This window comes from Geotrypetes seraphini, chromosome 9, assembly GCF_902459505.1.
Source record: "Geotrypetes seraphini chromosome 9, aGeoSer1.1, whole genome shotgun sequence".
NCBI lineage: Eukaryota > Metazoa > Chordata > Amphibia > Gymnophiona > Dermophiidae > Geotrypetes > Geotrypetes seraphini.
In genome coordinates, this window is record NC_047092.1 from 28,691,846 (window position 1) to 28,704,720 (window position 12,875).

At 42.9% G+C, this 12,875-nt stretch overlaps 2 protein-coding genes across 3 annotated transcripts in view; both read right to left on the minus strand.

Annotated features, from left to right (window-relative positions):
- The window catches only part of LOC117366967 (ADP-ribosylation factor-like protein 8B-A), a 33,778-nt gene extending 30,821 nt beyond the window's left edge, over positions 1 to 2,957 (minus strand). The window contains exon 1 of one of the 2 annotated variants that reach the window (XM_033959073.1): positions 2,649 to 2,957. In XM_033959073.1, coding sequence (XP_033814964.1) covers positions 2,649 to 2,771 — 123 coding nt within the window. In that variant the 5' untranslated portion in view covers positions 2,772 to 2,957. The remainder of the gene's footprint in view (positions 1 to 2,648) is intronic. The other variant, XM_033959074.1, reaches the window with a different exon arrangement.
- A 6,232-nt stretch (positions 2,958 to 9,189) lies between these two features.
- The window catches only part of LOC117366886 (hyaluronidase PH-20-like), a 31,752-nt gene continuing 28,066 nt past the window's right edge, over positions 9,190 to 12,875 (minus strand). The window contains exons 5-6 of the mRNA XM_033958860.1: positions 10,013 to 10,523; positions 9,190 to 9,296 (exon numbers count right to left, since the gene is read on the minus strand). Coding sequence (XP_033814751.1) covers positions 9,190 to 9,296; positions 10,013 to 10,523 — 618 coding nt within the window. The remainder of the gene's footprint in view (positions 9,297 to 10,012; positions 10,524 to 12,875) is intronic.

Below are 12,875 nucleotides of genomic sequence, written 5' to 3' on the forward strand. Positions count from 1 at the left end.
AGGCAAGTCTCTTTCATTTGAGAGGAAGCTCTGAAATGAGAGGACATAGGATGAAGTTAAGGAGGTGGTGGAGGCAAAGACTGTCTGAATTTATGAAAGCATAGGAAAGGTATGTGGGATCTCTTAGGGAAAGTAGGAGATAGTAGATGCTATAGATGGGCAGATTAGATGGGCCATTTGGTCATTATCTGCTGTCATGTTTCTATTTTTAGCGATTGACTAGTAATGATTTTACTTTTCATTTTTGGTATGTTTTAATTTGCTGTATTTGACCGTGTATGTAAAACAATTTATTGCCTACAATGTTAGCCATGAAATTACTTGCACTAGACACATAAAATACCTTTTTTTTTTTTCCTTCTCAGGGGTCTTTATTAGTGCAATCAATAACACATTCAGTTTCTTAGCTTGGGCATTTTTGTGCAGGTCACTGAATTTGCCCAGTGGCAGAACCTCAAAATTAAGAGCTCCCAGGTAAAGTATGAGAAAGAGATATCAAGATAGGGAGGGGAAAAAAAAATCCATCTCAGAAAATAAAGGAGCAGATACAGGTGGTCCACTCGCACTACAGAGGTTGCTTGGGCAGAATTTTCATCACTGGAGCCACCAGTACCTTAAGTGAGGATCATATTTAACCCCTTATCATGATTCAGGCTACAGTTTTGGAGAGGACATCTCTACCATCTTCAGTACATGATGTTTTACAGCAGGGATCTCAAAGTCCCTCCTTGAGGGCCGAAATCCAGTCGGGTTTTCAGGATTTCCCCAATGAATATGCATTGAAAGCAGTGCATGCACATAGATCTCATGCATATTTATTGGGGAAATCAAGAAAACCTGACTGGATTGCGGCCCTCAAGGCGGGACTTTGAGATCCCTGTTTTACAGGCACCAAGAAGTACAACACTGGAAGCTGCAATACAAATTTCCTCCACAATATTTTGCCAAAGTACCTTAGCCGACGCCGGGACTTCTTGCACATGCTCAGTTCAGGCATGTTTGGGGAGTCCTGGTGTGGGCAGCTGAAGGAGGTAGGTAGCGAATGGTTCAGATCCTAGTAGCGAGGTAGCAAGCCTGGAAGGAGGCAGTGAGTGGTTCAGATCCTGAATTTCTTTGGCTGACAAGAGTGTCAGCAAAGGTATAGTTAATATAGGCAGTGTGGTGGGGTAGGATGTGTTGCCCTCCCCAGGCCATACCCAATATTGGAGAGCTAACTATACCCCTGGACCATGCTGCTTAAATGAGGACCTCAAATAAATAAACTTTTTAGTGTATGTTAGTGCACAGTGAAGGTTCTACCCATGTGTTTTCACACTGAAGGCAAAAAAGCCTGAAACTGCAAGCAGTAAAGCTTGAAGAGATTTCTTTGAATAAGACCTTATGACTATAAAACAATGACCAAAAAAGTGGGGTTTTGTTTCCTTGTATGAAACAGTGATTCCAGAAGGTTAGTACTCTTTCCTTCTGATAACTCGGTCTACAATACTATTCCTCAATACGTTACCAGGCATATGTTGGAGAAGAGGCCTAGTTGTTAAGGCTGCAGCCTCAGCATCCTGAGGTTGCAGGTTCAAACCCAGAGCTGCTCCTTGTGACCCCCCCAGGCAAGTCACTTAACACTCCATTGCACCACCCACGGGGACAGATAGGGATAGGAATAAATACTCGAGTACCTGAATATAAACAGCTATAAGCAGTGCATAAATACTAAAAATAAATACATTCTTCTGTAACTGTTCAGTAATGAGACTTATCACATTATACAAATAATGAGATCCAGGACAGGTAAAATTCTTGTGATGAAAAACCTAGGGTCAGTACAGTACACACTACACTCAAGTACAACACTGCATTTCCCAAAAGCTGCACTTCCCTTACGAATTATATCCTATCATACCAAGAAGCCAAAAATAATATAAAGGAAAACAAGGTAAAATTTTGTAACATTTCAAGGTTCTCACGATTTCATGATAGGATGGGGCTTATCTATACTGTTAGTATTGGGTAGAAATCATATGACAGGACAGTGTCTGATGACAGGCCTTTGGTTAGTTTGCCTGGTTTCTTTTTATGCATTTCTAATATGTATGTTATTGAGTCAAGAACCTAGGAGTCTAGTTCCTCTTTCTCTGCAGCAAGATCATCAGAAAGCTATGTTCCTATTAAAAGCTGCTATGCTGCAATGTTGCAGACAAAAAGTCCCACCCAAATTTAAAGGAGTACTTTTTAGAAGCATAAGGCTTTGCCATAACTAAAACCCATTTGCGAGAAGGGAGAAGACGGTAATCTTAAAAGTTGTCTTTCCCCTCTGAGAATATGCGGCAAAAGAATTCATCTTTAGACTGTCAAGCGAGAGATAAAGGACGAGGCCAAAATCAGCACCCAAATCTCAGCCTTGTAAAGGCTATTATTGTACAGGCAACCTAATAACCAAGGATTTTCCATGAGTTTCGGAATAAAGCACGCGCATAATTTAGGGCGCCCCGGGAATTATTAATAAACACGAAAAACCTAGAGAGAAGCGGCGACACTAATCACTGGCTAAGTGACATTCAACATGTCTACAAGTCTTGGCAGGGGCAAGGCCAGGGCTACTGGCCATGGAAGAGGTGGGTGACACAGCATAAAGCAGGCGGCGAGAGCCTTACCGCTATGACGTTGACAAACGTCGTCTTGCCGGAGTACTGGAGCCCGACCAGGGTCAGCTCCATCTCCTCCTTCCAGAACAGCGACTTGAACCAGTCCAGCAGCCTGTTAATCAGAGCCAGCATAATAGCAACAACGCGCGGCCGCCACTCGGCACTAGAGAAAACCCGGTCCGGTCTGGCAGAGCGCAGCAGCACGCGCCCCCGCTTCCCTCGCTCGTAGTCCACCGGCGCTCGAGCTCAGCTCAACCCGAAAACCGTCCGCCCGGCCTCGGTCATATGACGGGAGTGACGTCACACTGCAACAGCTCAGCACGCGGGACTATTGGAGCCGTCGAAGGGGCGGGTCACGTGACTCGCTTCCAGGCCGTCTGCCGCTCACGTGATGCCTGGGCGGGGATTTGTCTGTGGCTCCCACTACGCGCGAGATACTGATGTTCATCTTATTTTGTACTCTTTATGATTAACATGGCAAAAAAAACCCAAAAAAAACATACACAGACTGATTCTATGAGGATTTGGCAGACGATATTCCAATGAGCGGTAATTCCACTAGGGTTGAGTAAATTGTGAAGGGTGTGAGGTAAGAAAAAGCTCAGACGTGGCGGGTGGGGAAAGATGGACATTATTAAATTGAAGACAATCTCGAATAGCACTGTTTAAATTATTCAGTTTTCTATACCGTTCTTCCCAGGGAGCTCAGAACGGTTTACATTAATTTATTCAGGTACTAAAGCATTTTTCCCTGTCCTGGTGGGCTCACAATCTAATGCACCTGGGGCAATGGGGGGATTAAGTGAGTTGCCCGGAGTCACAAGGAGCAGCGTGGAGATTTGAACCCACAACCTCAGGATGCTTTGACCACTGCACCACATTCTCCAAAAAAAAAAAAAATTGACTGGTTAAAGCGAACAAAATGATCACTTTCTAACATACAGTATTCCTGCGGGAACAAAAGAATTGGAAGTTTTATTATTTCATGTTCATTCACACCATGGTATTTCAGGTTTGAGAAAATAAATAAATGATCCCCCTAAAAAACGTCTCTGCTGTAAAAGTGGTGGATTTTTCAGGTGGTCACTGAATTTTACTGTGGGAGGAGCTGGAGATCCCTCTTCCCAGAAGGGAGGGGAAAACTATAAAAAGAGAAGGAGGGAGTGTGAACTAGGCTTTTTGGTTGCTCCTCTCCCACCAAAACTCTAGACCAGTGTCTCTCAAACTTTCTCGAGCCAGTGCACACTATAGGTAGTAGCCATGGCTTGAGGCATCCAGAAGTGTGTGAACGTCACCGTGATGACATCATGCATATGCATGACATCATCACGTTAACATCCACACATGTGCAGAGGCCCTCCAGATAGGCCCTGAGATGCCAGTAGGGAGGGCCGGAGAGGCACTGACGCTTGCTGATTGCCTACAGCAATGTTTCTCAACTACTTCAAGCTAAGTACCCCCTAAGTCTAAAAAATATCAACTGAGTACCCCAACCACAGACCTCCCTAAGCCAATCCAAGCTCTGCCCCAGATCCCATCCCCTTTACTAATTGTATGCAATTTTTTTCCATTCATTTTTCATATACACACAATATACACAGCAGATATAAATTCTCAAACTGACACATTTCAATCACTATATTGAAAATAAAATCATTTTACCTACTGGCGATCCTCTGCAGGCTGCTCTAATTAGCTTTAAAGGTGAGACCGGGAGGCCAGGGGGGAAGCTGGAGGACGCTAGAGAGAAGGGGGAAACATGCAGGCCTTCAGTGAATCGGGCAGCGCTGGTGCTGTAATGCGTAGGGAAGTCAGCTGGCATGCGCCTCTCTTCCTCCTCAGTGTGCCGTGGCACACTTGGAATCTCAGGAGGCACACTAGTGTGCCTTGGCACACAGTTTGAGATACACTGCTCTAGACCAAGGGAGAATCCCTGAGCCAGATGCACTATACAGGATCAGAAGACCGCTTGTGTCTGCTCCGATCCGATTTTGGCCAATTCTAGAAGAGCTATTGATGCACTAAAATTTTTACATGCAAATGATTCGCATAGAAGTTTGTTATAATCCTGTCTCTCCCATCTGATTGATAGCTGTGAGAGTGACTCACACACGTGCAGAGCCAGCAGGGGAAGCTCCAAAGCAGCCTCCTGCCACTCAGCTGTTTGGGGCAGGAAACTTTTTTTTTTCCTTTAATGGGCACAGATGCTATGTGTGTGTTATACCCGCACAATATCTGCCCCATTAAAAAAAGAAAGAAAGCCCTCCCCCGCTGATGATGGCTCTCCCCAATGACCCAGCACTGGGGACTGACCGCACCCCCCCTCTGCACCAGCAAAAATCGGCAAGAGGGATGCCCACTCCCTCCTGCCTTGCCGATCCTCTCACCCACATGAGAAAAAATTGGCAGGAGGGAGTCCACTCCCTCCTGTCAATGGAGGCTCCCAACCCTGTGCCAGATGCCACCCTCTGAACTATGTCCTACCCTCCTACCTCCCACCCCCCAAAAAATAGGCAGGAAAGATACCCACTCCCTCCTGCCACTGGATTCTCCCCTGAACCCCCACCCCCCAGTACCTTTGTGTGAAGAGAGCAGGAGGGAGGCTCAGTCACTCCAGCTCTGAGGCCTACCAATCCAAAATGGTGGGCCTTCCCCTCCTTGGTGTATCATGTGATGCATGGGGAGGGACCAAAAGCCCTGATTGGCTCAGATGCATAAGGCCCCGCCCCTTGGTAGAGCAGTGGGCTGAGAATCTAGGGATCAAGGTTTGAATCCCTCTATAACTCTTTATGATTGATTTTTTTAAATTGTGAACTCTTCAGGGACAGAAAAATAATAATTAATTTCTTATATATCACCTCCATTTCTGAAGACTACTAAAGTGCTGTACATAAGAACATAAAAATAGCCTTACTGGGTCAGACCAATGGTCCATCATGCCCAGTAGCCCTTTCTCACTGTGGCCAATCCAGGTCACTAGTACCTGGCCAAAGCCCAAAGAGTAGCAACATTCCATGCTACTGATCCAGGGCAAGCAGTGACTTCTCTATGTCTTTCTCAATAACAGACCAGAACCTGGCATTCCAGGAGGAAAATATCCTAGGAAGAGAACTGGAGTTCCTGCAGTCAAGGGCTAGCCCCTCAGCAAAAGACCTGCTAAAGTAGACCTGGATATTTAATGTGGGGCCATGACTTGGGACCAGCAATGAATATCTAGGTCTGTGGTGACTGACACCTGGATGTTGTGCGGGTACAGCCAGTATTTATTGCAAAGTTAGTTTTGTGGCCTAACTTACCTAATTCAGATCCTACTAATTACCACCCAGTTATCAATCAGCTATTTATATAAAAAAAATAGCTGAATCTATTGTCTTTAATCAACTACAAGATTATATTGCTAAAACTAACACACTACATCCACACCAAACAACTTTCAAAAAAAACACTACTGAAAGAGCTCTCTTGGGTCTTACTTCTTTCATATATAGGCCTTTTGACCATTTAAAACCTGTCCTTATGATCTCACTCAAGTTATCTGCCACTTTTTATCTTATCGATCACAAGCTCTTTCAAAGACTAGAAGAAATTGGTCTGTGTGATACAGCATTGAAATGGTTCTCTTCTTACCTATCCAATTGTTCCTACAAAGTCAACTTCCAAAATTCAATATTGACACACTGAAATCTGGAATACCCCAAGGTTCTATCTTGTTGCCCTTTCTGTTCAACCTATTTCTAGCCCCACTAGTAACGATTTGCCTATGCTGACGATATTCAGATTCTCTACAAATTAAATACTAATATTATCAATGAAATCACTGACATAAACACAAATATGATCTCCATTACAAGATGGATAGCATAACATAAGTTGAAATCGAACCCAGCGAAATCTAAAGTCATTACATTTGACCCCAAAGGACAAGTTAAACCACCAATTTCCATCCTACTACCGTAGATAACACCGAAGTTCCTCTCATGAACTCTACTGTTATCCTAGGCGTAACGCTTGATTCACAGCTTACATTCTCTAATCACTTACATTCACTAATCACTTCTCACAAGTAGTTAAATGTTCCTTTTTCAGACTTTGGCAGATAAGATCCATTTGTTCACTGATCTTCCCCTCCGCACATAAAGGGAAAGGGTCATGGATTTGATATACTGACTTTCTGTGGGAATAATCAAAGCTGTTTACATATACTATATGCAGGTATTTTTTTCTGTCCCTAGTGGGCTCACAACCTAAGTTCTGTACTAGAGAATGACACGGGAACAGATTTGTCCCCGTCCCCACAAGAACTCAATTTCCCCGTCCTGTCCCCATGAGTTTTGTTGCTGTCCTTGTCCCTACCCCATTCCTGTAAGCTGTGTTTTAATCGCACAAGCCTCAAACACTTATGATTTTAAAGTGTTTGAGGCTTGTGCAGATGAGGATGGAGCATGAAGAAATGGGGCAGAGACATGAAAAATGAGTTCCCGCAGGGTCAGGGAAAAATTATCCCCGTGTCATTCTCTTATTCTGTACCTGGAGCAATGGAGGATTAAGTGACTTGCCCAGAGTCACAAGAAGCTGTAGTGGGAAATGAACCTAGCTCCGCAGGTTTTTGGCCCACCAAACTAACCATTAGATTTTCATCTATTCATCTGTAATCAACTAAACTATTGTAACTCACTCTTCATAGGCGTCAAGTGCAAAGACACATAGATTACAAATCATCCAGAACACTGCTATCTGACTAATATATAACTCTGGGAAATATGATCATGTTACTCCATTGTTAAAGGAATTCCATTGGCTGCCAATTACTCACTGGATTACTTATAAAACTCTATTACTAGTTCTTAAAGTTCTTCAGACAAAACAAACTACAATATCTTTACACTCCCCATGGGGTACTTAGGTCTGCTGACCAAAAACAACTTATCATCCCAACCCATCACAAAGTTATTCATGAACATATCCGCCAATCTATCTTCATTGTCCAGGGCCCTGCCTTCTGGAACACACTGCCCACTCTACATCTTCAAACTTCCTTTGAAAAGTTTAAATTGGATTTTAAAACTTAGATTTAAAGATGCATAATTTTTTGAACTGACTCGCACTGTCTCCTATTCCTCAGGCTTGGGTTGAATGTCTGAGATAACACTTGTCTATCCTATTTTACTACCCTACCCACTATTCTATGCATATTATAGTTTCTCCCCTTTCCCTCACATTCACGTTAGTGTATAACGTCACAACTTTTTATAATACTTCTAGTTTATAAGTATAAGCCACATAGAAGCTTTCCCCCAACAGGGGGATAGTAAATTTAAATAATCTTGAAATTTATGCAAGTACAGGTACTGAATGTTGCCTGTGTGTGCTAATGTCCCATTTATGGGAAATTATGGCATGGAGGAGTAGCCTGGGAAATTGGGCACAAAAACATAGATTATGAGCCACTAGGGACATTGAAAATACCTGCATATACAATAATAAACATATACTGTTTTGGTTGTACAGCACGTATATCAGACTGCCCCAGCTCTGCCCCCAGACCACACGAGCACTGCTCAGACAGTGTCCCAATGGTTAGGGCTGATATTCAATTAAGTGCTGTTGATATTGGTAGTCAGCCAGCTCAGTGTGGTTTAATTGGCCAGGAACTTCTCTTGCCACTTAATGTTGAATATCAGCTTCCTTGTGTTTAAACGTTGGTTGTACATGTCTAAATTTGCCTTAGTGCCTCAGAGATCTTGAACAGTGCTATTGGATTTAAATTCACAGATGTTAAAGGACAATAAAGATGCTGTTTGTTTGGAGTGCTTGGACAGGCTGTTGTTTTTGGGCAATCCATTAAAGATTTGGGGCTACAAACAGATGGTGGCCCATGACAGTATTCCAGGAGCTCGGCTTAGATGATCCTGAGGCCTAGACTTAGGTGGGCTTAAAGTTTCTTCCCTTGTAGGAGAAGTAGGTAGTAAGCCTCTAAGTGGAGATGGAATAGGGGTGTGTTGGGGTTTGGAGTAAAACAGCAATGGCATTTTTATGTAGTACACTGTATGGCTGTGGATCTGTGTCTGTTGTTTCCAGTGACTACAGCAGTTTCCCGCAAACTTTTTGAAACCGCGGCACACTAAACTCGGGGCCGTATTTGGAGGGCGCTGACTTCAATGCAGTGATGTCACGTGCATGCATGACATCATCACATTGACATCCACGCATGCATGGAGGCCCTCCAGACAGGGCCCTGAGCTTGCTATTATGCCAGGGGGGGTGCAAAAGGAAAAGAGGTGGAAGAGAGGCAAGGTGTGGAAAGGAGGAGAGGCACCAGCACCAGCTGACTGCCTACAGGACGTGCAGTTTCTAATATCATCTCCTTCTCACCGCGTCTCATGATAGACCCAGAATCTCGCCACGGCACACTAATGAGATACATTGAACTAGAGGAAAGAGGGTAAAGAAGATAGAAGGCACCCTTACCTCGTCAACACTATAGTTTCTACTAGTCCACTTATAGGTTTTTCTAACAGTTCTAGTCATGGAATATTGGCTGAGCTAATATTTACCAAGATTGATAACTCTTGGCACACTGGAGGCAATCTTCCTTGTACTGTAGGATGGCAGGATGCACAGATATTTCTGCATCCCTGAAGACCAATTTCTGCATCCCTGAAGACCAATGAATAAGTAAAAAGCTATAAGTAAACATGCTGTGAAGTACTGTTTTTGGAGAACACGAGTGATAGTATAACAGTACAAAGGATTGCTGCACACATTACTTATTCAGATATTTCTGCAAGCATTGACCATGCTATTGCTGTGAATGGGATTAAATGAAAGATCCTATATGCACAGATTTGATAATTCAGTTACTCCTCTGACCTAAACACCCACTCCATGGGAATTCCTGCTTTAAAGGCAGATAAATAAAGTTGCTTAGTGAAATTAATGTGCTGTATTTAGCAGTTCTCCATGGGGAAATTTTTGGCATGAGGGATCCAGCTGGTTAGATCCTTATGTAAAATCTTCAGCTGGCAGGTGCTGTGGGATCCCCACTAGCCAAGGTATTTATTTGTACTGTTTTTGTCATGGCATCGCAGTGTTGGAAGTCAGGCCCACTAAGTCTATCCCTCAGACCTACCCAAAAACTAAGGTCTGATTAAGATTCTGGCTCATATAGCAAGTTTTTTTTTAATTGTAGAGGATTTTGTTTCCATTATTCAATCATATTATATTGTTGCTCTCAAGGACATGTTAAAGGTTTAAGATGAGTCTATAAAATATTAAGTACTGAAACATCAAACTGGACAATATTTGAGAACAGTTTATCAGTAACACTGAACCAGATCTTGCAGTGCCCACATTGTTTTTCACTGGTTGTGTACCATTCATCTTCCGTTTACTCATGATGTCTATAATGTAGGTATCCCTGTACTTTATGGCCTTGGCGGTAGAGATGTCTATAGCGGCTTCTGTATGTGGTAAGAATGTCTTGAGAGTTGTGTCCTTGGTTCTAGGATTCAAAGTTGGGTAGAAGGTTGCTGTAACACAAATGTCAACTGTCATGCACACCTGGATGTGTCCGATGTGCTGAATGTCAATTGTAGGTTTACATCTGTGTCCTGCATAACAAAGGCAATTAAACCTCTCTGTAAATTGTTGCAGGTCCTCAACAGCTGGTTGTCCAGTTACCAAATAGCTCCCTTCCTTTGTCTGCTGAATAAGAATGTTTTGTGGGTTTAGATGAAGGTAATCACTAGTATTCCAGTTCTTCCTTGTGCAAGTGCCTTTATTCTGGCAAAGCACATGGCTACACATTTTTGCTGCCAGTGTTACATTTATGATATAGGGATTTAAAACATCCTTCAAATAGTTGTTTAAATTTGTGCAGGTTTTCTGTAAAATGTAAGTAAAGAAAACAGACTGAAATAAAAATCATTGCAGTGAAAACCAATTAAAATAATTGGATTTGTTTCTTAAACATAAAAAACATGATTTACAGGGAAGTTAGCACCTTATAGACTACTGTACTTTCATGTATACACATTTTTACAAATCATGCAGACCCCCTTTGTGCTATACCAGTGTATTTTTACCAAGATGTACTATGATAATTGCAATGTGTTAGAACATAAGAACATAAGGATTGTCATACTTGGACAGACCGAAGGTCCATCAAGCTAAGTATCCTGTTTCCAACAGTGGCCAACCCAGGTCCTAAGTACCTAGCTAGATCCCAAGTAGCAATTAGCATGTCTTAGAAAAATAAGCTGGTATAGAGGGACATTTTTGATATGACATCCAAATCCAAGTTTGGACTTTTTATGGAAGATGCACAATATCCAGTAGCGAACATGACCATTTTTGAAACAGCAAAGTGTCTATTTTTTTGTTTTGAAAATGATCATTTATTAGAGTTCTTGTCCTCAGTGTGTTTACCTTTTTGAACTATTTTCAAAATAAACACGTCTAGAAGAAAAACACACAAAACAAGCCATTAGGATGTAGGAGTGACCAGCATTTTTAGTTGACTAGCCACACAGACATCCCAGCAGAGCAGTGGGGCACTTTAGAGGACATGTATTGAACATCACATAAAAAAGCTTGGGTACATATTTCACCATAACCCTCTTATAGTGTATGGCAGTGGTTCCCAAATCTGTCCTGGGGACCCCCAGCCAGTCAGGTTTTCAAGATATCCCTAATAAATATGCATGAGAGAGATTTGCATACCTGTCACTTCCATTATATGCAAATTTCTCTCATGCATATTCATTACATAGAAACATAGAAACATAGAAATAGACGGCAGATAAGGGCCCACGGCCCATCTAGTCTGCCCACCTTAATGTCCCTCCCCTACCTTTGCCCTGTGAATAGATCCCATGTGCCGATCCCATTTGGCCTTAAAATCAGGCACGCTGCTGGCCTCAATCACCTGTAGTGGAAGACTATTCCAACGATCAACCACTCTTTCAGTGAAAAAGAATTTCCTGGTGTCACCTCGTAGTTTCCCGCCCCTGATTTTCAACGGATGCCCTCTTGTTGTCGTGGGACCCTTGAAAAAGAAGATATCTTCCTCCGCCTCGATGCGGCCCGTAAGATACTTGAACGTCTCAATCATGTCTCCCCTCTCTCTGCGCTCCTCGAGCGAGTATAGCTGTAATTTGTCAAGCCGTTTTTCGTATGGTAGATCCTTGAGTCCCGAGACCATCCGGGTGGCCATTCTTTGCACCGATTCCAGTCTCAGCACATCCTTGCGATAATGCGGCCTCCAGAATTGCACACAGTATTCCAGGTGGGGCCTCACCATGGATCTATACAATGGCATAATGACTGACTGGCTGGGGGTCCCCCAGGACAGGTTTGGGAGCCACTGGTGTGTGGTAAGCCCTCCAAAACTCACCCAAAACCTACTAGACCCAACTGTTCACCACAACAATAGCCTTTATGCCTGCAAGTGTCACCTATATTTAGGTACAGTGGGATTTGGGTATGTTTTGGAAGGCTCACATGTTCCTCTGTAGTAGTTAAAGTGGGATATGGACCTGAGTCCTCATCCCTATGGTTCACTACACTAGACTACCTGAGGAATCTGTTTGCTGCTGTTATAGGACTGCCCATAACATCTGACGCTATCATACAGGCAGGTATGTACTGCTTCATTCATATCTTTGGGGTGTGATAAGGGATCAGTGACCACTGGGAGAATGTAAGGGGGGTCATGCCTTCATCCCTCCTGTGGTCATCTGGTCATTTTAGGCACCTTTTTGGCATTTATTTGTTGTTAAAACAGGTTTAGCCCCAAATGTCCAAATTATGCCTGGACGTTTTCTAAAATGTTTGACTACTGCAGAAGAACATCCAAATCATAAGCCTGCCCTAGTCCCATCCAAACCATGCCCCCTTGAGATTTAGATGCACTGCATACAGCCACCATAGATGTCTACAAAAGGGGTTTTGAAAATAGCAAATTAGAAGGGTTTGGTGAGAAAAATGTCCATCTCCCCCTTTATACCACTTTTTGGATGTTTTTCTTTTCTGGAAATGAGCCCTATATAGTGTGTTATATACATGGACTTGTATATATGTAAACTGCTTTGAGGTTGTATAACTAAAAAGGCGGTATACAAGTCCCAGTCCCTTTCTCCTTATACCAATTAATTCTTACATACACTCACAATTTGTATGCATTGTACATGTGTGTGCATAGTTAGGCTGGATTCTGTATATGGTGCTGAAAAATCC